The 27,462-nt window shown below is 44.9% G+C and overlaps 2 protein-coding genes across 11 annotated transcripts in view; one reads left to right on the top strand and one right to left on the bottom strand.

Annotated features, from left to right (window-relative positions):
• The window catches only part of LOC119520940 (zinc finger protein 805), a 603,985-nt gene that overhangs the window by 278,287 nt on the left and 298,236 nt on the right, over nt 1-27,462 (top strand). The window lies entirely within an intron of this gene.
• The window catches only part of PEG3 (paternally expressed 3), a 37,267-nt gene continuing 18,960 nt past the window's right edge, over nt 9,156-27,462 (bottom strand). For 7 of the 10 annotated variants that reach the window (XM_037818807.1, XM_037818808.1, XM_037818811.1 and 4 more), the window contains 8 exons: nt 25,486-25,572; nt 22,604-23,068; nt 21,874-21,972; nt 20,988-21,065; nt 19,807-19,916; nt 17,650-17,752; nt 16,553-16,645; nt 9,156-16,363 (listed from right to left, as the gene is read on the bottom strand). In XM_037818807.1, the coding sequence (XP_037674735.1) occupies nt 12,642-16,363; nt 16,553-16,645; nt 17,650-17,752; nt 19,807-19,916; nt 20,988-21,065; nt 21,874-21,972; nt 22,604-22,997 (4,599 nt within the window). In that variant the 5' untranslated portion in view covers nt 22,998-23,068; nt 25,486-25,572 and the 3' untranslated portion in view covers nt 9,156-12,641. The remainder of the gene's footprint in view (nt 16,364-16,552; nt 16,646-17,649; nt 17,753-19,806; nt 19,917-20,987; nt 21,066-21,873; nt 21,973-22,603; nt 23,069-25,485; nt 25,573-27,462) is intronic. The other 3 variants (XM_037818815.1, XM_037818814.1, XM_037818813.1) reach the window with 2 other exon arrangements.

The raw sequence follows: 27,462 nt of genomic DNA, 5'->3' as shown, positions 1-27,462 counted from the left end.
GTGGCCAAACCTGTAAATGGTGACAGTGGCGGCAGCCGTTCACACTGCCAGGCCGGGGGGTGTAGTGTCCTTTGTGGGGTTTGCGCAGTGCTCTAGTTTTTGTCTTTGTTCAGCGATGATTATGGAGGGTGTTGTTTTTGTCTCAGTCCAGCGCAGGGGGTGAACTTACCTGACGCTGATATTCTGGAAACGGTCGATGTTCCATGAGTGAACGCCGTGGCCTGTCAGCGTCGGAGCGGTTTCCTGCCGTCGGGGGCTGCGTTTCTATTCCCCGGGTGCCGTCCGGGTGATGAGGACACTGCAGAGGCGCGTAAGCTGATAATTAAGCATTCACCCAAGTTGTGATGTTAGTTGAGGAGCTCACCTCAATCCTCTGCGGAGAATTTGGAGAAAGAGGCTCCCTATCCTGAAAGACGGTGCACGCTGGCATGAAGCAGCACCGATTCTTGGCAGTTATATGTCTCTGTCATTCTTTACGCGTCCAGACCGTCACCATTTCCACTGAACTTGTCACCCATAACCTAGAGCTTCTTTATCAATGGCTTGATGTTACGGGGTAGAATCGAGTCAGAGAGACCCAAGTTCAAAGCCAGCTCTCGACCTACTCGCTATGTGGTAGCGGGCAAGTCACATGACCTCTCCGAGACTCAGTTTCCCACCTTTAAAAAAAGACCTAATGTTGCCACGTTTATCGGGTTTTTATGAGAAGGAAGAGCCAGTTCACCTCTGCCGCCATCTTTTCCCCTCGTCGGCACCGACCCATCTTCCCACATGAACACACCTTCCCTTGCTGTACATTTAAGTAAACTTTTAATTTGGAATGACTTCAGATTCCCATAAAAGGTGCAGAGATATTCCGGAGAGTCCCGGGGCACCTCCCACCTGCTTTGCCGAGCGCGATCTCACCTCCCCCGGGTACCTGTTACCGGAGACCCGACACCGGTGTTAACAGAACTCCAGACCCACCCAGATGGCCCCGTTTTCCCAGTGATGCCCCTTCTCTGTGCCAAGACCCCACCCAGGGAACCACGTTGCATCTAGCTGTCAAGACCCCCCAGTCTCCTCTGGTCGGTGACAGTTGCTCCGCCTTTGTCCTTCATGACCTTGAAAGGCTCGAGAAGTACCGGGCGGGTATTTTGCAGAACATCCCTCCATTTGCATTTGTCGGATGTATGTTCTCACGATTGGACTGGGTTATGGGATTTTAGGAAGCACACAACGGAGATGAAGGGCGGCTCCGTCACCTGCCCTCAGGGCACAGCTGATCCGGACCAAGCTCACCGGAGGGCCTGACCCCGACTGTTTGGTCTCCCTCTCTCTCCCCACACTCTGCTCTTTGGAAGTGAGGCACTAAGTGCATCCCACCCCCAAAGGAGAGGAGTGAGCTAAGCTCTACACCCTACATGGCAACGTTCCTAAATGTATTTTTTGGGATTCTTCTGTAAGGAAGATTTATTTGTCCCTTCTCTTCCACTTATTCATTTATTCACTTATTTTTATCAGTATGGATTTTACACTTTACGTCATAATCCAAACTTATGTTATTTATTTTATTGCCCAATTTTTTTTCCAGCTTTGGCCGCTGGGAGCTCTTTCCACAGTTGACTCCTGGGTCCCCCTGACATGCCCTATTCCTGTTTTTTGAGCACTTCTTACTTTCTAGTAACTGCATGATGTTTCAGGTTCACTTTGTATTTTCCTTGCCCTAGCCCTAAAATCAGTCTTTTTCCCCAAGGACCTGTGGTTTCTTGTATCAGACAACGGGATTTAGGAACCAAATGCTCTCTCCTCTTGTGTTTTCTGGAAGAGTGTGTGTGGAATTGGTATTATTACTTCCTGAAATATTTGGTAGAATTAGTTGGTGAAACCACCTGGGATTGGAGTTTTCTCTTTTTGGAAAATTTTTAAAACCAAAAGTTCAATTTCTTTTATATATTTAGGGCTATTTAGGTTATCTATTTATTCTTTAGTGAGTTTTGGTAGTTTGTGTCTTTCAAGGAATTGGTTCACTTTCTCTAATACTGAACTTATGGACACAGGTGTTGTTAGTATCTCCTCTTTTCAGTGGCTGTGGGATCGGTTATGATGGCCACTCTTTCATTTCTGATATTGGTAACTCATGTCTTTTCTTTTTCCCTTGCTCAGCCTGGCATTTAAAGTAATTTATTTGGGCTTTCTTCAATAGGGAGAGTCTGGCTTGGTGGCTGATTTGCCCTGGAACCCCAGCGGTCAGGAAGGTGAGGTCTCTGGCTGTAATGGAGGCAGGGGTGTGCAGCCGGCACCTGGGGGACGCTCCTGGCCAGCTGCTCCTTGGCACCTTGCACAGAGGATGAAAGAAGTGTGCCTTCTAACTGGCTTCTGAGATAGCCCTGCTCCTGAAGGACTTCCAGAGTTCCAGGTGCAGGTCTAGAGTGATGTTTGCTGCAGCGGCCGTCCAACCCTGGGATTTGGAATAGACTGGATGCTTCCCCAACTGGTCATTGGAAACTTCAAGAACTGGGAGGACCAGGCCCCAAAACATTGTGGGGGTTGGTCCCAGGCTCTGAGGTGCATGTGCAGGTGCGGCATGCACTGCCCGGTTTGCCCAGGTGGGTCCTGCCCCTGATTTCTTGAGACTGGAGGCTCTTGGAGCAGATCTGGGGAAATAATGGGGATTGGAGGAGCAGAGGGTGGTACACGTGAGCTCTCTTATTGTTTGTAGAGCTTATAATATTGAGTGACTACTATGTATTAGACACTGTGGGAAACACCTAGATCTGCATTATTTTTAGAAAACACACATGGGCCTTGCCACAACTATTGTCAACTTCATTTTACAGAGGAGATTGCCGAGTCTCACAGGAGCCGTATCTTTGCTTACAGGCACACGGCTAGTAAGTGGAAGAAGAGGACTCTATGCCCCCACTGTGTGCCCCATCAGTCTCCTGGCTTGGCTGGGCCTCAAGAGTCTGTGGTCTAAGCTGCTGCCCAGGTGGTCCTGCTCAAGCAGAAGACAGCTCTGCTTGCACCTTGACTGCAGCCTTGCAAGAGACCCAGCTCAGCCAGGCCCAGAGTCCGGACCCACAACAACTGTGAGATAATATGCTTTAAGCTTCTACGTCTGTGGTAATTTGTTGGGCAGCTATAGAAACCTAATACAGTGGGTGGCTGGGAGTGTAGAGGGGAAGGACAAGCAAAAATAACTGACATTTATGGAAGAGTAGCCAGGCTACATGTATTTCATCTATGAAAACAGTCCTATTTTACAGGTGATGAAACTGAGGCTCAGAGGGTTTTAAATACATGCCCAAGGCAACAGAGCTGGCCAGGGGCAGAGCTGGGGTTCAAACCCAAGAAGGCTGGCTTCAGAACCCAAGTACCTGACTGCTCATTTAGCAAATGTTTGAGCACCTACTGCATGCAAGGCATTGCCCTGGGCGCTGGGAATATAGTAGGGAACCAAATATAAATCTTGGTCTTGTGGAATTTATTTGCTAATTTGAGAGAGAGATTTAAAAATAAAGCAAAGTAAGGGTGATGTCATACATAATGGCAGAGTAGGAAGACAGAGGAGTTGGTCTCCCCACTGAAACAATCCTTAATCTGGAAAAAAAAGTCAGAATAATGTATTTAGGAACTCTGAAGCCTGGACACTCATAGCAATCAGGGAATGCTGAGGAAGGGAGAGACTGCTGACATTTGCTAAGAGAGTGGTAAGTGTGTATTCCTCAGCTCTGGACTCGGCTGTGGGGATAGTGGCTGAGTTCCTGGAGCAGCTGGCCAGGATGGTACAGGGACCTTATCTCCAAAACATTATTGTACATTTTGGTTGATCTGGCAGTACCTGGAGGGACCACAGCAGGTGCTTGCCTTTGTTTTGACCCTCTTGGGATGCAGTGGCTTCCACAGCAGTGTCTACTGGTAGATTTAAAGAAACAGGGCACATTTCTCTGTTTGTTTGTAGCTAGATAATTAAGGAAATCTGTCAGGTCACTGGCTGACTGAAGAGATAATGGAGCAGGAATGTCAGTGACCACAGACAAGGAATACAGAACTTGCAAAAATGGTTTGGAAAAGTCGCCAAACAGTTGATTGTGGCCCTCAGCAAGAAAAATCAGCAAGCCCTGAGGAGAGGGAGAACCTGATTTCCAGATTCTGCATTATCATACTCAAAAGATTCAGTTCTCAAGAAAAAAAATAACAAAATACAAAGAAACAGAAAAGTATGACTCATTCACAGGAAAGAAAGAATTTGACAGAAACCATCCCTGAGGAAGCCCAGACTTTGGAATTATTAGTCAAAGATGTTAAATCCACTGTCTTAAAATTTGCATGATAAGCTAAAAGAAATATGGGCAAAGAGCAAAAGGAAACCAAGAGGAAGATATATAAACAAATAAGTAATGCTAATAAAGAGAAAGAAATTATAAAAGGAACCAAAAGGAATCTGTGGCACTGAAAAGTGCAATAGCTGAAGTGAAAAATACACTGGAGGAGTTCAACAGTAGATCTGAGCAGACTAAAGAATCAGTGAACTTGAAGATAAAGCAATTGAAATTATCCAGTTTGAGGAGCAGAAGAGGAGGAGGAAGAAAAATGAACTGAGCCTGAGGTATCTGTGGGACACTATAAAGTGTACCAACATATGCATCATGGAAGTTCCAGAAGTAGGATAGAGGAACAGAAAAATATTGGAATGAATAATGACTATAAACTCAAAATTTGAGGAAAGACAACCAGGATGCTCAATGAACACCAAAAAGGACAAACTCAAAGAGATCCACACAGAGGCACATAATAGTCAAATAATCAAAACTCAAGGACAAAGCAAGAGTCTTGAAAGCAGCAAGTGAAGCAACTGGCTAAATACAAGGGGTCCTTAATAAGATTAACAGGTGAGTTCTCCTTAAAAAAAAAAAACCCACAAAAATTCTGGAAGCCAGAAGGCAGTGGGATGATATAAAGTAATAAAACAAACAAACAAAAACCCCAAAATAAAAACAAAACAATAAACTGTGAACCAAGAATTCTATATCCAAAACTATCCCTCAAGAATGAAGGAGAAATTAAGACATCCCTAGAGAAACAAAAGCTGATAAATTTCATTACTAGTAGACCTGCCCTACAGGAAATGCTAAGGGTAGTTCTTCAGGTTGAAATGAAAGGACAGAAGAAATTAACTTGAGGCCATAAGAATAAAGAACATCGGTAAAGGTACCTACATAGGTAAATATAAAATCCAGTATTATTGTATTTTTGGTTTATAATTCCTCTTTTCTCCTATATGATTTAAATGGTGTGCCAATTTGAAGCTGTTATGGACCCCAGAAGAGCCATGATCTTTTAATCCAATCCTGTTGGGTGGAACCTTTTGATTGAATATCTCCATGGAGATGTCACCCACCCAACTGTGGGTGAGATCTTTTGATGAGATCATTTCCACGGAGGTGTGACCCCACCCATCCAGTGATTAGTTTACTGGAGTCCTTTAAGAGGCTCAGGGAGAGGAGCTCAGAAAAGCTGAGAGAGACATTTCAGAGAGAAGCTAAGACACGTAATCCAGAGTTTGCTCCCAGGAGAAGCTAAGAGCCAACACAGACACTTGGAGACTCTGGGAGACGCAGACAGAAGGATGTGTGGAGATGCTAAGCTAAGAGATGAAGCCCAGAATTTGCCCCAGAGGAGCTAAGAGAGGACTCCCAGATGCTTAGAGAGAAATGCCCCAGGAGATCCAAGCAGAGAGCTGAGAGAAATGAAGCAAGACAGAAGCCCAAAAACATTTTGGAGAAAGCCACTCTGAAGCATGACCCAGGAGCAAAGACCAGCAGATGCCTGCCACGTGACTTCCCTGCTGAAAGATGTGTTCCAGATGCTACTGGCCATCCTTCAGTGAAGATATCCTCTTGTTGATGCCTTAGTTTGGACACTTTCATGGCCTTAGAACTGTAAATCTGTAACCTAATAAATCCCCTGTATAAAAGCCAATCCATTTCTGGCATTTTGCATAAGGGCAGCTCTAGTACAAATCTATTTTCATAATTACATCAGAATTACAAATGCATGTTAATGGACAGGTGTAAATATATAATCAGTAACAATATAGAGGGGGAGGGTCAGAAATGTATAGGAGCAGGGTGTTTGCACACTATTGAAACTAAATTGTTATTATTCGAACTAGATTGTTATAAGTTTAAGAAGCTAATCGTAATCCCCAAGTTAACCACTAAAAATAACTTAAAATATAGAAAAAAGAAGGGAATCAAAATCATACACTAAAAAAATCAACTAAGCACAGAAAAGGCAGTAATGGAGGAAGTGAGCAACAAAAAACATAAGACATACAGAAAATGGCAGATGTCTTTATCAATAATTGCTTTAAATGTAAATAGATTAAACTCTCAAAAGGCTGAGACTGACAGATGGATTGGGAAAAAAAAAAAAAGGAACATGACTCTTCTATGTGCTGCCTACAAGAAACTCACTTTAAATACAAAGACACAAAAAGGTTGACAGTAAAAGGATAGAAAAAGACACCCAGTAAAATAATAACCAATAGAGAGCTGGAATGAAACTGGAACTCAATAATGAAGAAAAACTGGAAAATTCACAAGTATGTGGAACTTCACACACTTAAACAATGAATGGATCAAGAAAAAATGGAAGATGAGTTGAGTCAAATCACACAGGAAATGAGAAAATTCTTAGAGGTCAATGAAAAAACACAACATGCCAAAAACTTATGCGATACAGCAAAAGCATTGCTAAGAGGGACACTTAAAAGTTCTGAATGCCTACACTAAAAAAATCTCGAATTGATAATCTAACTGTATGCCTTAAGAAAAAAGAGAGCTAACTAAACCCAAAGTTAGCAGAAGGAGAGGATTAATGTAGGTTAGGGTGGAGACAAAATGGAGAATAGAAAAATAGAGAAAATCAAGAAACCAAAAATTGACTCTTTTTGAAAAGATCAGCAAAACTGACAAATCTTGAGTTAAGATTGACTAAGAAAAACAGAGACGACTCCAATTACTAAAATCAGAAATGAAAGGGGGACATTACTACCAACTCGACAAAACAGAAAAGGATCATGAGAACACTGTCAACAACTGCACAGCAACAAATTCATTTAACACAAATTTATCATTTCATAGTCCTGAAAGTCAGAAGTCCAAAATGGGTCTCACGGTGTAAAGTCAAGGTGTCGGCAGAGGCGGGTTCCCTTCTGGAGCTTCGAGGGGAGAATCTGTTTTTCTGGGACCACCTACACCTCATGGCTCATGTCACTCTGACTGGGTTTGGCTATGGAGAGAATTGAGGGGTCCCCCTTCTGACTAGTCATTTACAGTCTGGGCTCAAATGCCATCTGGGCCACTCCGTAGTTGGGTCATTCTAGTCCCTCTACCTCAGTTTCCTCATCTGGCAAATGGAGATAACAACAATCAAATGGATGTTGGGCCTATTAAATAGGCTAGGACAGGGGGACACTGCTCAGTAAATGTCAGTTGTGATCATGAAAATTACTACTACTACTACTGTAACTATTATTCTCCTGCTCTGAGCTGGATTCAAGTCATAGAGTCGCCCCTGAGTGCAGGGGGTGGGTGGGGGATTGCCGAGAGACCTCTGACACCCAGGCCCAGAGCTGGGCTGGGAGGCTGGCACAGGGCTTGGGGAGTGGGGTCCTGGGGCTCCTGCGTGCCCCCTGACCCAGCACAGCGGGGAGCCTCCTCCTTCCCGGGGCTGGAGGGGAAGGGCAGGCAGGCAAGTCCCCACCACGGGACAGAGTGTGGGGGCCGGGGTTGAGCTGTAGGGGACTGCAGCAGGGACCTGGGGTGGCCTGCACATCCCGGATCCCCATGGACAGTGAAGGGTCACCCTTCTCTCCTCCCACGGTTGGGAAGGGGGGGCACGGCAAATCCCCGCGTGGGAGGGGAGACCCCAGAAGCGACAGGCCAGGACCACAGTGTGACCCTGGTGGGCCCTGGGCACTTTCCCCTCCCTGAGGCCCTCCCTCATTAAAATAACCAAGTTAAGAATCACCATTTATGATTGCATTGGCATGCACAGGCCAGGCTAGATTCTTTCCATCACGTATTCGTCATTGTGTTCCCATTTTCTTCTGATTTAAAACAGATGATAATCGACACCATTTTCAGGGACACCGGGAGCCATGCCCGCTGTCTCTAAGGGACAGGTCTGCCGGCACACCGCGGCGCTCCCTCGGGAAACCAGCCCTCCCACCCAAGTCAGGCAGCTCGTGGGACTCGAGTCCGAGCCGGTCTAAGCCCTTTATTGCAGAACGACCACCGACACTGTGAGCGAACACAAGAGAACCAGAACCAGCAGTTTCCACTTCAGTACGAACAGAACTTCCAAGGCCATGGAAGAATGCAGGTCCCTTGTCACATGCCAGATGGTTCAGTGGCAAGTCCACTTCCGTACATTAGGACAGAAACCAACTGAGCCGAGTGTGGGGGGCTAGGAGCTTGGGACACTTGCAACCCGAGCTGAGCTGCCGAGACAGCATACGGTGCTTGGTGGGTCTGGAGTGTTTGCAATAAGACGAATAAATAAAAGTAAGTAAAAAATGAACAAGTTGGGGGCATGGTACAACCTGCTGGGTTGCCAACAGTGACCAGGTTAGCGTTGGTGGCCAGAAATTATGGAGTCACAAGCATGTTTAAAAAGCAGCTCCCCAAATCATCCCGGAAGATCGCCTGCCCAACTGCGCGGGGCTCGACGTGACCGTCCGTGACTTGGGCGACTCCTGGGAGACTAGCACCTTTGAACCTAGGGAAGATGATTCTCAACGATTACATCAACATTTTTATGTTGAGATCTTTACTTTTTCTGTTTGAGAGAATCTCATATTTGTGATTAAAAAGGCAGACTCAAGTAGATGAAACACACCTGTGGTTATTTCCAAGTTCAAAAAGTGGTGACCGTGTCGTTTTAATTATAAGTGCAGTTAAGCATGAGGCGTCAAGCAGTGCTAGATCCCTTAGAAGTAACTGCTCCTCAACCACACACCCACAGCCACACACTTCAAGATACAGTGAGGTTTGCAACCAACTGAAAGCCCAAGAAGTCACTAAGTTTGGGGATTTATAACTTTAACAAAAAACCGTATTTAACAACCCCACTTAAACCAGGGCAAGAAGAGACTAAGAACTATGTTACTTTTAGCTTTATCTTTATTGTTGACACTATTACAGATAGCTGGAACGACCACAACCATATTAACAAACTAAAAACCTGTGCACAGAAACAAGAGGAAGAACCATATCAAGATGTTAACCACAGTCTTTGGATGGTGAAAATATGGGTGAGTTTCTCTTCTACATTTCTGCTACTTCAAAGTTTCTACAACGAACATATACTGTGTTTATAATGGAAACAGGAGTAACAAAGGTGGCTTACCAAAACACCATAATAAAGACCATTCGAGGAAACCAAGACGAAGTATTTAACTGTAATCCCATAAAGACCACACAACTATTTCAATTGTTTTCTGTATTTCTTCCCATCTTTGACTCTACGTGTACTTCTAGTAACACCCTAATAATCACACACCGGTGCACAGAAACAAGCTGAGGAAACAGGTCAAGATGTTAACAGTAGTTGGTGTTGGGAAAATGAGTGATTTTTTTTTCTTCTAAGTTACTGAATTTTCCAAAGTTTTCTATGAGTATGTATTGTATCTGTAATGGAAAATACATACATAAACTTTATTACCAAAACACCAAAGACCATTGATGGAATTTGAGACAAAATATTTAACCATAATCCCATGACAACTATTTTAATTATTTTTCCACATTTCTTTTCATTAATTTAGATTATAAGCATACATATTTAACACCATTATAATCACAAGCTTGTGCACTGAAATGATGGAGGAAATGTATCAAGATGTTAACAGTAGTTGTGTGTTAGGAATAAGGGCAAATTTTTTCCTTTCCTAATTTATTGTACTTTCTCATTTTTTCTCTGGGTATGTAGTACTAAGCTTGTAACAGAAACACAGCGATAAACTTGGTTATCAGAACACTAAGAAACATTTGAAAAATTAAAAGTATTTAACCATAATTCCACAAAGGTAACATAATAGCTATTTTGAATACATATTTTGACACAGTTATAATCATAAAGCTGTGCACAGAAACAAGAACAAACAAGATACTGGAGAGTGTATCTGTCTTTGGAGGGTGGGAATATGGATTTTTTTCCTCCACTTTTCTGAAGTTTGCAAATGTCTGATGAGTTCAAATTATGTTCACAATGGAAACGTGAATATAAACTTTTTAGCAACACTACCATAAAGAACATTCAAGGAATTTAAGAAAATAATGCTCAACTATAAGCCTACACCACCACACCAGCTTTTGACTATAAGCATACATTTTTTAAAGTTATAATTGTAGTATAAATATAATTTTGTGTCCTGCTTTTCCACTTAATATTCCGTAAATATATTTCCACGCTGCTACATAACTCATGATTATCATTTTTAAACGGCTGCATGAAAGCTCACCGAGAAGATGCTTCAGATTCATTTATGCCATCGTTCCCCTCTTGTCTGGCATTAAGTTCCTAATTTTTCACCACCATAAAGTTGCAACAGACACCGTGAAACATGGCAAGTTGCTTTCTGAGAAGGTGTGTACCGACTCACGCTGCTGACAGTGGTCACCACCCTGACCCCGACTCCCGCTTAAAGGGGGCCTCACTGTCCCCCCAGCTCCACGGTGTGTCCGAGCCAACCCGGGACCTTCGCACACCGCGACAGGCACGTGCTCCAGGCCGCGGCGAGGCCTCTTCCTCCTCACCGCTCAGGGCACCCCACTGCACGCATTCTCTAAAGTCTGGCCTTCCGACCCCTGCTTCCAGCGCCTTTTCTCCTCCGCTCCCTCTCATGTTTAGTGAACTCACCGAGACGCCCTTCTCTGGCTTACTCATTTCTGCGTTTTGCTCCTAGCTCTAAGCCTCCCTGCAACCCTGACACTCTCCACAAGAAGGCCTTATCGTGCAGATCTTCGAGTGAGACTTAGACACATTTCCCTAGTGTGTATTTTAATCTTGCTTCCTCAAATTATCCACTCTGTTTTTGCTCCCTTAATCTACAGATCCATTTTTTAAATTTATTTTTAATTTTTCATTTTTTTTTCCAGCCAACTCAAGGCCTAAAAGTTTCTTAATATAATCATTATGTGAGGAGCTGGGGAGCAAAGGAATACAGCAGAGTACACAGGAAACCTCAGGTGGTGAGGTAAATTTGTGATTAAGTGGAAAACTGAGATTAGACAAACACGACACTAATGGACAGCTCAGAAATGCTTAAGAAGGCTGGAAGGCGAACAGACGGCAACATCACACATTAAGGCTGCTAGGGCACCTGAGTCTGTTAAGCCTGGGTGGGATGGAAAGAAAGCTTCTGTGGTTGTTGTGACAGACACAAGGTTAGAGGGCCAGACAGGTAAAGGAGAAGAGAATACAGCGTAGCGACAGAAAGATCTAAGGACACCAGCTCCTGGGCGGGCACCCAGGGTGCAAACCGAGTTGTGGCAGGTGCACTAACGCTACCCGGGCAACCGAAGCCACGCTGTCACTTTCCACTCACGGCGGGAAGCGCACGGGGCAGTGATGAAGGTCGCCAGCCTGCGCCCTTACAACGTGGGACCCCTTCCTCGAGGCCCTCGACCCTCACGAGGCACTGCCGCCCTCCAGTGACGGCTGCACCCACGACCAAAGGCAAAGGCATGAGACCTACGGAGCAAAGCTGCAGATTTGGGGAACTCAGTACTGAACACATATTGAGCTGGGTAAAAAGAAAAAACAGAACTTTTACTAGTTTGGCATGAGAGCCACCACAAGGTACAGTGTGGCAACTTGCCACTCAGGTCACAATGCCCATCCACACACGTACCATAAAGGTTTACAGAGCACGAGGCTCCACAGTGTTGGTGTGGACGAAACGGCTGCACAAGAAAGCCCCAAGTACTTTCCTTTCCAGAAAGCAAAGAGGAAAACATACTGCATTTTTCATGCCTGCACCTGCACAAGAACATTTAAGAGTAAGAGAGCAAAACACAGTCAATGCTCAAAAAGATACTGATGGGATTCAAATAATCCCCAACAACTCTCTCTCAGGATCCAAGATCCTTACAAATAGATTCTAATTTGTTGCTCTCCTTCTCTCCCACCTCCCCTTCCCCATCAAGGATCACCAGGCAAGGTGCCCTGACACAGAAGACTGTGGTGGTGCAGCATGTTAAATCCAAATGCACGTGACTTCTGTTTTGCTGTGACTAGCTATTTACACACACCTCAGGAAACACTATATACAGGTTGTGTCATTTACAGCTGATCGGGGACAGTTCTATGGTTGTCAATACTCCTGGGTTTTTTTCTCAATAGGATTACTCGGAAGAAAGGTAAGAGAAGAGCCACGGCTTCCCCGCAGGCGTACGCTGACGTCTGATGGGGGAGAGCCACGACTGAAGGAGGCCCTCCACTCCCTTTCCTTCCAGTGTGGTGTGTGAACGCCCTAAGCTAAGCTTTCCATCAACACTACTATGGGACTGTTTGAATTTGAATTCTCTGATGTTTAATAAAGGTCAAAGTCTAACTGAAGGTTTTCCAACTTCCTGGTTTGTGGGTTCTCAGCTGGTATGGGAACTCTGGTGTCTCGCAAGGGACAGGCGATCGATGAAGAGCTGCCCGCAGATGTCACATCTGAAGTATTTCTCGTCGGCCCCATCCCTGTCGCTGGTGCTGGTGCTCGCACGTTCAGTGTAGCGTGAGCTTTCACCGAAGACGCTTCCCGGCTCGTAGATGATCACTCGGGCATGGCTCTTCAGACACGCGCCGTGAGCGGAGTCTGCAGTGAAGGCTTCTGCGCGCTCCCTGCAGCTGTAGTATGGTTCTTCGCTCTGAAGCTCCTGGTCTTCAGCCTCTTCTGGATCTTCGATCCCTGCCCCGTCTGGCTCATCAGCATCTCCCTCGGGCTCCTCAGCTTTTCCCTCTGGTTCTTCACCTCCTTCCTCTGGGTCTTCGATCCCTGCACCATCTGGCTCATCAGCATCTCCATTTGGCTGCTCGGCTTCTCCATCTGGCTGCTCGGCCTCTCCGTGCGGCTCTGCAGCCTCTCCGTCTGGCTCTGCGGCCTCCACTTCCGGTTCTGCGGCCTCCACTTCTGGCTCTGTGGCCTCCACCTCTGGCTCCGCAGCCTCTACATTTGATCCCTGAATCCTCAGAACTTCTTGTCGAACAACAAAGTTGGCTTCGATTTCCTGGGCTGCTTCTTCAAGATGAAGTTTCTGGTGTTTAATTAGGATTGTGCTATGAATAAAGGATTTCCCACAGTCCTTACATTCATAGAATGGTGGATCCCCTTTGGGAGGCTCATCGAGAAACGAGGTATGGACATAGGAGGCCCCGTAGTCGTATGGCTCACCTTTCTTATGCCTTCTCACATGATCCCTAAGGTCTGAGTGAGTGAGAAAGGATTCTCTGCATGTTTTACATTCATGGAGCTTCTTTTCAGTTTGACTTCTCTGAAACTCAGTGGGGGCTAAGCCTGGAACAACAGTATCCTCACATACATTGCCACGCTCCACTAAATCCTCTCCAGTGTGAATTTTGACATGTTCCATAAGGACAGAGTTACGAACAAACTTCTGTCCACACACATGACATTTAAGGATTCTCTCGGAAGGAGGCCGCCTCTGCGCAGCACGATTCTTCCTTACATTTGGGGTCGGGAATTGCATAAAGGGCTCATCATACCCCCTAAAACCATACACATGCTCTCTCTCGTGAATTTTCTGATGCTCAAAAAGGAACGAGCTATGAACAAAAGATGCCCCACATTCTGGGCATTCATAGAGCTGCTCTCCACCGTAACTTTTCTTATACTCTCCAAAGGAATAGTTATGAATGACACAATTCACATTTCCCTTATGTTCAGTACGATACTCTCTGCTGTGAACTTTCTGATGATCCCCAAGGTCTGTGAGGTCAACGAAGCCCAGCCCACAGTCCTTACACTCATAGATGGTATCATCAGGGTCTTCCTTCAGAGGCTCACTCGGTTCTAAGGCCTGAATAACAGAAGTCCCACATGGTTTCCCACCATGGAACTCTTGGTCATAGATTTTCTGATGCATGCCAAGGTCTGAACTAGTAGCAAAGCTTTCCCCACAGTATTTACATTTGTTTTGTGCTTGCTCTTCAGCATAACTTGTTTGAGGGTCGGTAAGTGCTACGCTGCGGATCACAGATCTTTCGTACATTTTACTTCCAGAAGGCTTCTCTCTATCATGAACCTTCTGATGTTCACTGAGGTCGGAGCTAAGAGCAAAGGACTCGCCACACTCCTGACACTCGTAGAATTTCTCTCTAGTGAGACTTTTCTGGGGCGAGTGAATTACAGAGCTCACATACTCCCTGCACTCAATGTATTTCTTTTTAGCACGAGCCTTCTGATGCTCACGGGCATTTGCATTAGGAACAGAGACCTCAGCATCCTTCTTAAATTCACCGGCTTCCTCTCCAGGAGGACTTTTTTGAGATTCAGTGTGAAACACACTGTGTATAACTGAGTTGGTGATTTTGCTATTCTTACCCCCTTCACACAGGTTCTCTCCGGCACGTATTTTCTGTTGATCGTTACGGTCTAAAACATAAGGGGAGGGTTCTCCCTTCTCATCACATTCAGCAAATTCATTTCCAGTGCGACTTTTTGGAGACTCAGGAGCAACTAAGCTGTGAATAACAGATACTCCATTTTCTTTTCCTTTATAGACAATCTCCCTGGCATGGACTTTCTCATGTCCAGTCGTGTCTGAGCTCTGAATGGTGGATGTTGCAATCGCCTTTGGTTTACTAAGTTCCACTGCACTGTTTCTCTTCTGAGGTTCAGTGAACGCCAAGGCCTGAATGACAGACCTCTCATATGGTTTTGCCTCACAGGCATTTTCTACAGAGGGAAGTTTCTTGTGTTCGTCGGGGTTAGAGCTAACAGTAAATGCTTTCTCGTCCTCCTCATCTTTGGGTGGTCTTGTTATGGTATGACTCTTCTGAGAGTCAGCAAAGGGCAAACTATGAATGACAGATTTCTCATACCCCCTGCCCTCGTACAGATTCTTTCGAGAATGAATTTTCTGATGCTCCCCGAGGTCTGAGCTTTGGATAAAGGAATCCCCACCATCTTTAAATTCACAGAGTTTCTCTTTTGTGTAAGTTTTCTGACGCCTTTTAAGAGACTGACCAGGAATAAAGGTTTCCTCACCGACTTTACCCTTATTTTCAAAGAGGTTTCCTCTAGTATGGATTTTCTGATGCTCTTTCAGGGTTGAGCTATGAAGGAAGGTTTCCCCACACACCTTACATTCGTAAATCTTCTCTTTACCACACAGTTTCTGAAACTCACTAAGGTTTGGGCTGGGCTTGAAGGCCTCCCCACGTTCATTATCTTTCTCATCACCGAAGTTCCCTCTACCATGAGTTTTCTGGTGGTCAACCAGGGCAGAGCTATGAAGGAAGGTTTCCTTACATACCCTACATTCGTAAAACTTCTCTTTACCATACATTTTCTGAAGCTCACTAAGGGTCGGGCTGGGCATGAAAGCTTCTTCGTATTCCTTATCCTTACATTCCGCGAGATACTCTCTAGCATGAATTCTCCGATGTTCAGTAAGTGCGGCACTCTTATTGAAGGTTTCCCCACACTCCTTACATTCAAAGTGTTTCCCTCCAGCCTGACTTTTCTGAACCTCACTAACGGCCACGCTATGAATAAAGGACTCACCATACTCATAGAGATTCTCTCTCGTATGCATGATCTGATGTTCAACAAATTCCGAAATCACACTGAAAGACCTCCCGCACTCATCACACACATAAGGCATTGCTCCAAAATCGGATGGCTGAGCCTCGGCAAAGGACGGGGGGCAGAGGCTACTCATGCTCACAGCTTTCCTCATTTCATTACATTCAAAAGGTTTCTTTCTTGCATAGTCTTTCTGGTCAAGAACTGAGCCCTTTCCATCTGTGTCAAACTGATAGCGCCTTTTTCTTTCAAGACCTCTCTTCTTGGAAACAAGGTTTGATTTAAAATTAAAGCCACCCCCAAAAGCATTCCCCTCATGACCCCTCTCCTGAATGACTGATTCCCTTTTGTTGACAGAAACATCTTTCCAGTCACCCTCTGGCATTCCGGGGAGCCTCTGTGACCGGTCGTTCGATTCCCTCGCTCGGCCTGATTTGGAGCTGCGTGAAACATCCTTGATGAATTTTTCCATAATCACCCCGTGGGAAGATTCATCTTCACAAATTCCCCGCCGATGGGTTGACTTTTTGGTTTCAGGCATAGTTTTCAGACCTAAAAAGAAACCCAAAATGTAAACACTCCCCAGTCCATGAACTTGTATAAAATCACAGTGGGACTTCAAGGACAGCAGCCTTCTGTAATGCTGGTGAGAATAAAGACCACGAAGCGTTCATCCGTATGTGCATTTGCTCCCAACTCACCGACTAAATGGCCGTTACCTTCCAGTGGCCTAGTTCTTACCTCGACTGGTGCTTGGGTAGGCGCTTCTCTTTGACCTTGACAAATGGCCTTGTGTCATGTGTGAGTGCCCATCATCTTCAGCAAGCTGAACCCCTGTGTTCATACAAATAATTCAGTGGCTCATACTGGAGTGGGGAGACCAACACATCGGCTAAATTTATCTCTTTCTCTGAGGTACTAAATATGAAGTAGCCCACCAATTTTTGAGGCATTTTTTTAAATTAGCCATCTCACTTCCTCACTATTCATTCCTTAACCCCATTCTAATTTTAACTAATTCTGACTCCCCCTAGAAATTTACACAAAGTCCTCCATCTATCCCTAAATCTAGTGCCTTTTAGTTGTCACATTCTTATAACTAGCTCCTTAAATGCTGACAGCCTTTTTCACTAGTCTCTGTGGTGGTCGGAAGCTGTTATGTCCCCCAGAAAAACACGTCACTGAATTTAATCCATTCCTGTGGGTGTGGACTCATTGTAAGCAGGGCCTTTTGATGAGGTGACTTCAGTTAAGAGTGCCCACTTCAAACAGGATGGGTCTTAATCCTCTTACTGGGTCCTTCATAAGACAATGAAATTCAGACAGCGAGCGAGAAAGCCACGGAAAGCAAGAAGCTGGAGCCCAGAAGAGAAAGAAGAGACCAGGAGACGCCACCGTGTGCCCTGCCATGTGACAGAGGGGCCCAGGATCACCAGCAGCCAGCCCAGAATGGCACAGTCTTCTGGGAGAAAGCACTGCTGGGAAGACGCCTTACATGGACATGTTCCCAGTCTCAAAACCGTGAGTGAATAAACTTCCATGGTTTAAAAGTCTCCACTGTAACCTCACTAATAAATATATCAATTCCTGTGACAAGAGCCTTGTCCCTGTTCTCCCTGACCCTGTACAATATAATCTTCACCCAAAGCCAGAGTGATTTCTTAAAAACACAAGTCTCATCCTTTATTCCCCCTCCTGAAATCTTTTGGAGGTTTTTTTATGATCTTTAAAGTCCAGTTTATATTAACATGGCCTACAACACTCTATCTTCAAAAGAATACGCTAACAAAACACTCCAATGAATGGATTCAGAGCAACTGAGAGAAGCAACCACTTACCCAGGGAAAGCAGCTTCCTGTAATTCTCCATGTTGTCCTGAATGGGGTTCTGAGACTTCCTGTCTTTAGAGAGACCCACAACGTCCTGGTATGATTCTGCACCCTAAAATGGCAGACATATACCGCTTAGGGGCTCCATTCCCATGAGTGCCCAGAGCAGGAAGGGAAGGACAGCAGAACGGGCGCTACGAACGCAACATTATGCAGCAAGTGCTCATGGTGCTTGGGGTGAGCTTTACCAGGGACCTGTTTTACACTTTTACCTTGGTGCTATACACTCTGGGGAAGATACAAAGGACACAGAACACATATTCTTTGCCCTCATGCAGCTTAGAATTTGCTGAAGAGGAAAGACTCATGAAATAGAGAAAAATTAATAATAAAGTGAAATAAAGATAAGTTTTAAAAGGATTTAGTAGAGGGACAGTTTAGGGAAGGCTGGAACAGTGAGCAAAGGTTTTGGGGAGGTCCCTGGGTGGGACCTTCAGTGGTAAGATTTTAATATGTATAGAGGAGGACTGTGAGAGAGCCTCGTGAGGGCCTCGTCCCTGATGTTAACTGACCCCATGGGCAAAGGCAAAAGGAAAGGGAGACGTTATTTTTTTTTAATATTATATTTTTCTATCTGCCTAATTTGAGTAAGAAGAATGCATACTGAATTTTGAACTACACTGCTTAATATGAAAGAAAAATGATACTTCAATTTAAAATTAAAGTAACCTATGCAAGTGGGTAGCCTTAAAGCAAAGGAAAACTTTGTATTCATAACAACACTGGTGTCTACAAACGTTTCCAAGAACCGTTACTTTTCAGTGCACACGAATGAGCACAGTTTCATTGTTCTTGTATTTCCCATTTCGTCAGGATCACTGATCATTTAAGTCACCAGCTTACAGTCCAATGTTCAGAAACCCAAGAGTCCCTGTTTGCCTCTTGGAGAGGGGCAGAGCTTTCAGGGCAGAATTCAAAGCCCTCGACGACGGTGCATTACCAACCCCGCCGTGGGGACCACTGATGATACCCTAACTGCACAGGCAGCACCGTGTGATGGGACACACCAAGGCTGCCCCTCACCGCAGCTGCATCCGACCCGGGACGCTCCGACCCCAAGGCCAGGCGGCTGACTCCTCCTCATCCTTCATGTCCAGTGTTACTGCCTTGAAGAAATCTTCCCTTCAAATCCACATCGAGGCCTGTTACAATTGCCAACGACCCTGTATTTGCCCTTGAGAGCATCTGGGACAATCTGCAGTTATAACCATATTCAGAAACTTCCCTTTGTGACTGCCCAAGGCCCATCTCTGCGGCTAGACTGAAGGCCCCCCAGGGCAGGGACCCTAACTGGCCGGGGGGGACTGCTCTACCCCTGGGTCCCGTTGCCTAACACAGGGAGGCACTTAATTGTAAAAGGAAATGAAGGTTCAGCTCAACCTTTGGACTCCTTCATGTCCAAGCCCCATTCACGTTGTGGTCCTCCTCTACTCTGTGGGCAACTAGTGACACCCCCCCTGCCTCAAGGAGGTGGCTCAAATCCCATGTCCTTACCCCTCGCCCCCGCAGCCCCTCAGACGATGACCGCTAACAGCGTGTGCCTTCCGTGAGCCAGGAGTCCCACTGGGTGTTTTTCATATGTGTATGATCCCCCCACTCCTCACAGCAGCCCTGGTGAGGGACTCACCGTGCCCATTTATGGATGAGGAAACTGGGGCTCAGCTTACAGTAAATGGACCAACGCCACACAGCAGGCGGCAGAGGTGGCTTCAACCCAGTTCCCATCCGCTCCCAAGTCTTTGCTCCTTCTCACCAGTCTGTTCTGCTGATCTGCAGCTTTCCTGGCTCCCCACTGAAGACCAGAAAGATTTCCCAAATCATTCTGCTTTTCAAGCCCACTACACAGCCAACCTGACCAGCCTACCAAGTGATATAAATGCTGAGCAGGACAGAGTTCCTATGACCAGGTGGATGAGTCAGGAAACGGCAGCAGTTCCCCAGGCCGTCTGTCACCAACGGGGACAGGCCGGGGCTCCCTGCAGGAGAGACGGGGCTCTCACACCCAGACAGGACTCTAGTGGGCGGATGAAAACTTCCCCTTGGGAGGGCCACTTTGCAGTGAAAATGCAGACGGCCTTTCAGGAAAGAGATGAAACACAGGCATACCTGGGGCCGGGACCGATAACCCATCACAGAGCCTCTGCTGCTGTTTTCTCTCTCCATCTCAAAAGCTGTCTTCTCTATCAGAGGCAGGGAGAGGTTGCGTGGAGGCAACCCTGGGAAGAGAAAAGGCACGATGAAGGAAGGAGACCAGATGGACCCGCAGATCCAGACCTGCCCCTGGGGCACATCCTCTGAATCCAGCAGGAGAGAGACAGAGAGAGAGACAGAGAGAGAGAGGGGGGGGGGGGGGGGGAGAGAGAGAGAGAGAGAGTGTGTGTGTGTGTGTGTGGTCAAGTGTTGAGGTTTGCTTTTCCTTCTCTGTGTTCTGTCCCTGGTTCTGAGGCTCCTAACAAACACAGCAGACCCTGCCACACTTCAGAATCAGAGCAGGGCCAGGGACCACACCCTCCTGCTCCTAAGGGATCCCAAAGGATGTTCTGGATCACATCTGAAGCTGCGTGCTCTACTGGCTGCTGCAGCGCCTCCGCCAGCTCTGCTCTCCAGTATATACTTCACCTCTGGGCCTCCGTCCCCCCAGCTGTTAAACGGAGGTGGTGGGAGAGAGACTTGCAGCAAGCAGCAGCACACGTGGACCAGAGCCGGGGCCCCTGTGCACCATCGCAGAGGTTAGTCCTGATGATGATGTCCATTTCCTAATCAAAAATTTCAGGGCTGCTCCAATACCTACTGCTGAGTTCCTCCAATACAGATGGTTTCGGGTGGTACACTCACCAACAATATGGTGACATAATGAGGATTTCCCTGTCAATTCCCTTTTAAACACTCAGGGAAAGTCTCAAGCTGGGGGACAGGATGTCTCTACCCTTAACACTTGCTCAAAGCCATGCAGGCATCTGTAGTTAGTAGTTAACCACACTGTTTCAATTCGATTATTTTTCATCACTATACCTTCTATCTATGATAGTTTACACTATTTTTCAACTTTCGTGGTGGCAGTTTGTTTAATAACTAAAATTCTAGTTAAAAAAAAAAGGGTGTCAGCTTAAGAAAAACAATGTGTAAACAGCCATACAAGTGGAACTTTGGGAGAGCCAGAACACAGTTCCAACTGACTTCCAAGGCCTTGCACACCCTGCCGCCTCCACTCTCACTCCACTTACTTTCCCTTGGTGACGTGCAATTGAGCCCGCGGATCGGGGTGAAGGGCCTAGCAGGTGACTTACGGTTCCCAGAACTCCTGGCATATGGCCAGCGGCCTCGGAATTCCACGTCTCTGCTTCTGCCCCTCCGGTCCCGGGCACCTAGTGACATGAGACAAGAGCAGCAGTTAACAGAGTGCTTTCCCACACGTCTCTCCTTCCCGTGCACATGCACCCACCTGGAAGGGAATGTTAGCTTCATCTGTCCTTTGAGGAGATGGATCCAAAACCAAGATCTCCTGACTCCCAAGCTCAGTCTGGACTCTTTCCATGCCCCTACACCTGGAACACTGTTTTGGGGGCTTCATTTAAGTGGGGCTTGCTCAAAGCAGGTTCCAAAGCTTAGTTCACATGTCCATTGCCCCTTCAAGCCCTCTGCAGGTTTTCCAGCTCCTAAATGGTCAAGTCTAAGTTCAGGAGCACGGTCTTCCCTCTACAGTATGGCTCACCCCAACCAACCTCAATGTGCACATTACATTACTGTAAGAAATAAAACCCAACAAAACAAAACGCACACCCTCTCCCAAAGCAATGCTTCTTAAAAAAGCTCACCAAAATATCAACCAAATGGCTTTGGAGATAAAAGGGAAATGAACTTTACCTGTCCTGGGGAGGCTGGGGCCACAGGTTAAAGCAGCCTGCTTCAAATTCCAAATATTTTTAAAATACTTGCATCAATTTTAAAAAATTGTATTTTCCCTACATATTGGGTCTGCTTTGGTATCCAAAGGCCTCATCATTACGTCACCGATCAGCCCCCCTGCCCACCCCCTCTCCGAATGGTGACTAACACCAGGCACTCTGGGGGGCGGCATGCCATTGTGTCTGAGGTCCTGACACCCACAAGCCTCCACGTCGTCTACAAACTTCCAGGGGGTGAAGCGAGCTATCACCCGAGTGGGCTACTTACTGCAGAAAGAATACACGGGGCGTGGTGGTGGGGACACGGGGCGTGGTGGTGGGGACTCTCCTCTGTTTTGGCTCATGTTGTCTTTGCAGTCAATGTCTTCTAGGAGGACAAAAAGCACTGATTTGAAGATGCGTTACCACGTCTTGCATATATTCTCATATATTTCCTAAATTGGTCATTTTCTATTTCTGCCCTCCACCCTCCCAATCCAACCTCTGTAAGAGGCCTGCTCCAGTCCTTGCGTCAACTCCAGACCCTTCAATAGCTTTCCATTACTCTTGCAATTTAACTCCTGGGCAGAGGATGTGACTGTGACCTCTCCTACCTTATCTCAAATGAAAGAGCCAGAGCACGACTTTCTGTGGCTCCAGACCACTGTTTCCCAAAAGCGGCTCAGAAAAAGACTCGCACTTGGGTCAAGGGACTGTTATGTGGGGGTTCTCTTCCACTGACACATCTTCCTTTCCTTTTCTGCTCATGCCTCTCACACTTCAGGGTGGTAGTTCTCAAATGGGGGTAACTCTGCTCCCCAGGGACACGTGGCAGCAGCTGGAGACATGTCTGGCTACCACCAGGGGAGGGCAGAGACGAGGGTGCTGCTCGACAGCAGGATGCCCACCACAGGACAGAACTAGGCCACCCCCGACTTCAGGAGCGCCAAGGTGGAAAAGCCTGAGGGAGGTCTCGCCCTACGCCCACCTCCACACCCTTCCTGGAATCTAAGTTTTACCTTCTGGTTCGTACATCTCTTTGTAATTTTCCAGCAGAGTAACTAGCTTCTCGCAGTTCTCTGGGTTTTTGGCCTGTATCCAAGGTTTGATCCTTTCTGGCAAGATGGTCAGGTACTGCTCAAGGACCAAGAGCTCGATAATCTCCTCCTTGGAGTGAGTCTCCGGCTGCAACCAATCGAGGCAGAGGTTTCGGAGTTGGATCAGGGTCTTCTGGGGCCCAACAAATTCCACGTAGAAGAAATTCCGAAACCTCTGATGAAAGAATTCAGAGTCAGTTGTGCCTCCTTCTATGATGGCTTCCGGCTCCTTAGTCAAGTCACTGTCTAGCTCATACAGATCTGGGGCCCAGGACTTCTTAGATTTGGTGGCAGACAAGTGTTTTGGAAGCAGCATTTTTCTAAGTAAAATTTTCAATAGGTCAACAGGAAAGATGCAGCAGCCTGTGACAGTCAGTACTCAGGGACCTGCAGATTGTAAGGAGATATACATATGTCCCGGAAGTTGAGACCAGGCAGCAGCGTGGGGCTCCTCTACCAGGGCGTCAACAAGGCTTTGGGATCAGGCCAAGGCTGGATGAGATACAAAAATCCCCTGACACAAAGGAACACACATCGCTACACAGTTTGCCTTGGCATGGAGACTGTAAGCATGACCCGTGGGCACTGCACAGACCTACGTTTGAGGAGTTAGCTCTGTTACAGTCAATGGTCATGCGACCATGGGCAACGTTATGTTAAGTAAGTCTAGAAGGCTGTCTCCCCATGTGTGAAACGGGAATAACAGTACCTCCATCCCTTAGATTTCTGAAGCCTGAATAAGTGAACATATACCCAAAGGGTCTAATAACCCAATGCATGGCACGTGGAAAATGATGCTAGCCATTACCAAAATTGCATGTGGTGTTTTTTTTCTTAGCAAAAATGGAAAGGAGGGGAATGTGGGGATACCAAGTCTGGGCATTTTTCCCTTTAAGACATTTATTAAAACAGTATACGACATATAAAAATACAGATCACATTTTAAAATGCTCAACTCAGTGATGTGTTTTCAAGTGATCTTATTTCCTCTTCACTGATTTACTTCTCTGTAGCTGCACTATTATATAAAACAGTCACTGGCCATTGGGGAAAAACAAATCTAATATTGATGTATTCATATAATACTATGCAGCTAATAAGATCATGTTTAAATACTGAAGTCACATGGCTAAAACTCCATGGCATATTTCAAACTACGGGGGGACAGGTCATGAAAAAATGGTAGTATCATATTTGTGGAAATATATACGAAGAACAAGAGAAGAAGGGTGGAAGTCCAATATACCAATGGGGAAAGCTTTACTTTCCCATTTCTTTGTGATTCCAACATTTTCCAAATGAAGGATAAATTATTCTTATAAACAGCAAAAACATGATAAAATGATCATCAAGCTTCTTGATGCCATGACATTTTTTTTTTGCCTGATCAAACTTGCCAAAAATCTTATTTTTTTCAAAACAAATAAAATAAAATGGAACCAAATTTCCGCTTTGATCACCCTCTTTATTGTTTCTTTACCTATTTCATTTATTTCCTTACCTGTCTTTATTTTCATTATTTGTCCTTTAAAATAAAACTTTTTAGATGGGATAAAAGCTTATTTCCAATTTTTGTTCTTTTCTAATGTAACCAGTTAAAGGCTATACATTTCCCTCTATCTGAACTGTTTCAGCTGCTTGTAAGTCTGCTTACGTAGTCTTTTCATTATCTGTCAGTTCTAAGTGCTTTCTGATTTTCATTACAATTTCTTCCTTCATGTATGAACTATCAGGGAGGGTGTCTCTAAAATTTTCAAAAGTATTGGTCTCCTTTGTAAGTTATTTTCTCATTACTGATTTCTAGCTTAATTGTGCTAGGGCCAGAGAACATACCTGTAAGTTAAAAAGATTCACTGATATGGCTAGTAGGTAGTCATTAAAAAAACATACACAGAAAGCGCTAATAGTCTTCATCTAGACGCTTCTCTATCTAACAAACCTGTACTTTTTAAAGACAATCTCTCCCTGCCTTTTGTGGTGGTCTGCTAGCGGAAAGCTGGGGGACGCAGAACTGCGGCCCTTCTGCTATACCCTTCAATTCTGGAGAATAAGCAGGTGGAGCCAGAGAAACTTTAATGTTAAAAGGCTCACTCTACTGAGTCATCTCTCAGAGAAAGACGTACAAACGCTTTCACATATTTTCTTTTTTTTTTGACCCCTATGTTTTAACACAGTACTGGTGCAGGCAAGTGGGATCAAAAACGGGTCGATGAATTAACTTACCTGACAGTTTTGTACTTCTGGCTTTACTTCTAGAGAACAAAACCTTATTCAGCAAAAATTCTCTGCCTTTGTTTTAAAAGGAAAACCAGCAAGTTCAAAATTAACTTTAAAAAAAAAAAATGTCTATGGGGAAAAGAGATTTTTTAGCCATTCAAACCATTTTATCATTTGGAAATAAACGTAGTAAGCTCAGTTTCCTGCTCTCTCTGCTGACAGCTCACGCTCTCCACAGCCATCCCACGGAGCTCCAGCACCAAGGACACACCTCAATCCTGAGGCCTGGGGACCTGACGACTCTCTCCCCAAATGCCCTCCTTCAGAACAAAGGACTGGATAGGAGGACACCAGAAAAGCCTCTGCTGGGCAGAAAATTTCCAAGCAAGGGAAGGAAAAGTGTCCAGCCTCCTGAGAACCGGATGACCAGGGCCTGCCACTCGGAGGAGCAGAGTGCTGAAGGCCATTCTTGCCCTGTCCTGCTTGGCGGTGAACTGACGCAAGGGGAAATTCTGACCACCTCCCCCCAACCCCGGACTAGCCCCTCCTTTCAGGGGCATCAGGACGCCCAAAGGTGTGGGAATCACCTGTTTGGGAATGGGATCCTTTCTGCAACTTCAGACCAAGCAGCTCTCCACTCCTCAAGGCTTCAGGAACAGACAAAAACACAGGGCCTGCAGACATTTTAAAGAAAAAGATACATGGACTAATCAATATGGAAGGAACATAAAAAGAGTGTCGGAGAATTAACTCCCCAAATGGCTGAGGACTGGGCAGTATTAGGGGTGAGGTTGTATCAATCCTCAGTTAAAGGACAATCCCCAAGTCACATAAACCAAACCAGGATGAGAAACAGAATCTTCCAAATTGTCTTCAAGAAGCCAGAATAACTGAGAAGCCCAAAACACAGATAACACTAACTACAGACCAAACTCGTTTATGAAAGGACACATAACACTGCCATTATTGCACATTCTTACATGGAGTTCTAGCTGAACACTACTAGACCGGGAAAAAAACAAAACAAAACCAAAACAAAATCAAAGTTATACATAGAGAAGGAGATAAAACTATCATTCTTTTATTTGGAGTGTCTATTCAAACACTGCTAATCAATGGAAAAAGACCTTATAATCATTCAATAAGGCAATAATCTATAACAGATTCCCCCAATATGTATCAATGAGTAATAACTAGGGAGAAGGTTCCATTACAAAAAGAAAAAAAGATTTACTGAAAGTAAACAGCACCTCTGTGAGTAAAATTATAAATTACACCAAAATACAAAAAAAAAAAAAAATTGGAAAATATACCAGGATAATGGCACACAATGCACAGATCTGGCATTTTATTAAAGTGCTAAATTCTCCTCCAAATTAATATATACAGCTAATTCAATTTCAATGAGACTATTAATGAGATCTATTGGGAAACTTGACAATGGTCTAAACTTGACCTAGAAGTTGTCTAGTTGGGTCAATATTTTGAAAATTCATATACCAAAAGGTCAAAAAAACCAAACACAAAATTTAAGAAATATTTTAATGTAATCTCAGGGTAAGAAATTTATAGGATGCCTAAAGGCAGAAAGAATTGATAAAAATAATGAATGATGGTCTTGTGTAAACCATCAAAGCCTAAGAAATTAAAAAAAAAAAAAAGCAAACTTGCAACTTATGACCGAAAAAGCAATTCACATAAGAATCGTTACATGGGTATTCTGTACAAGTGGCAATTAAAAATAGTAAGGAAAGTCTAGACTATCCAATACACAGTAATAGAGATTATTCAATAAAAAGCAATAGGAAAATTGGCAATCATATGGGAAAAGAAGTTCACACCATTTATAAAAATGTTAAATTCAAAATCAAAATATAGAAAAAGACATTAAACTTATAATCCTGAAGCAAGGATTCTTTCAGGCTGACAACCAGGAAATAAGAATAACTCTGATTTTATATACTTCTACATTACGTGAATGCCAAAAAGCATGTATTTGAAACATAAAGCACCAATGTAATAAGTAAAAAGCTAAACATAACAACTCTAAGATCAACAAGTCTGATAAGAAATCAGTAATTTTTCTGAGGAAAGATAAATAACCAAACCTGACTCAAGAAGCAGAGGAAATTATGAACACCAGGGAAGAAATTTTAAAAAGTGAAATGATTCAAGGAGCAATTCCCCATAAAATTTCCACCACCAAGGTATTTACCATACTATGAAAACCTTTTGGAGCCGAGAAAAGAGGGGGACAACTTCCCACTCACTAACATGACCACCTGCCTGCTCACAGATCCCCTCACAAGGTAGATGCCAACCTCGGACAAAAAAAAATTACTCCCTTTCTCAAGAAATTCAGGATTAGAGTAAACAAATATGATTTTTAAGAGGAAAATATTAAGAAACCAGACCTTGCTTACTACTTCCACAATGGCAAAGAAGATAATCTGAGAAAAAAAGGGCCCTGGAATGCAATAATCATACAGACAATATACTATATTTGTGTGCATGTGAAGAAACAGGCACACTCATATACTGCTGGTGCCAATGTAAATACTATG

The sequence above is a fragment of the Choloepus didactylus genome, chromosome 27, assembly GCF_015220235.1.
Source record: "Choloepus didactylus isolate mChoDid1 chromosome 27, mChoDid1.pri, whole genome shotgun sequence".
NCBI classification, from domain to species: domain Eukaryota; kingdom Metazoa; phylum Chordata; class Mammalia; order Pilosa; family Megalonychidae; genus Choloepus; species Choloepus didactylus.
The sequence above is the reverse complement of the archived record's forward strand: the minus strand, read 5'-3'. Positions and strand labels throughout refer to the sequence as shown.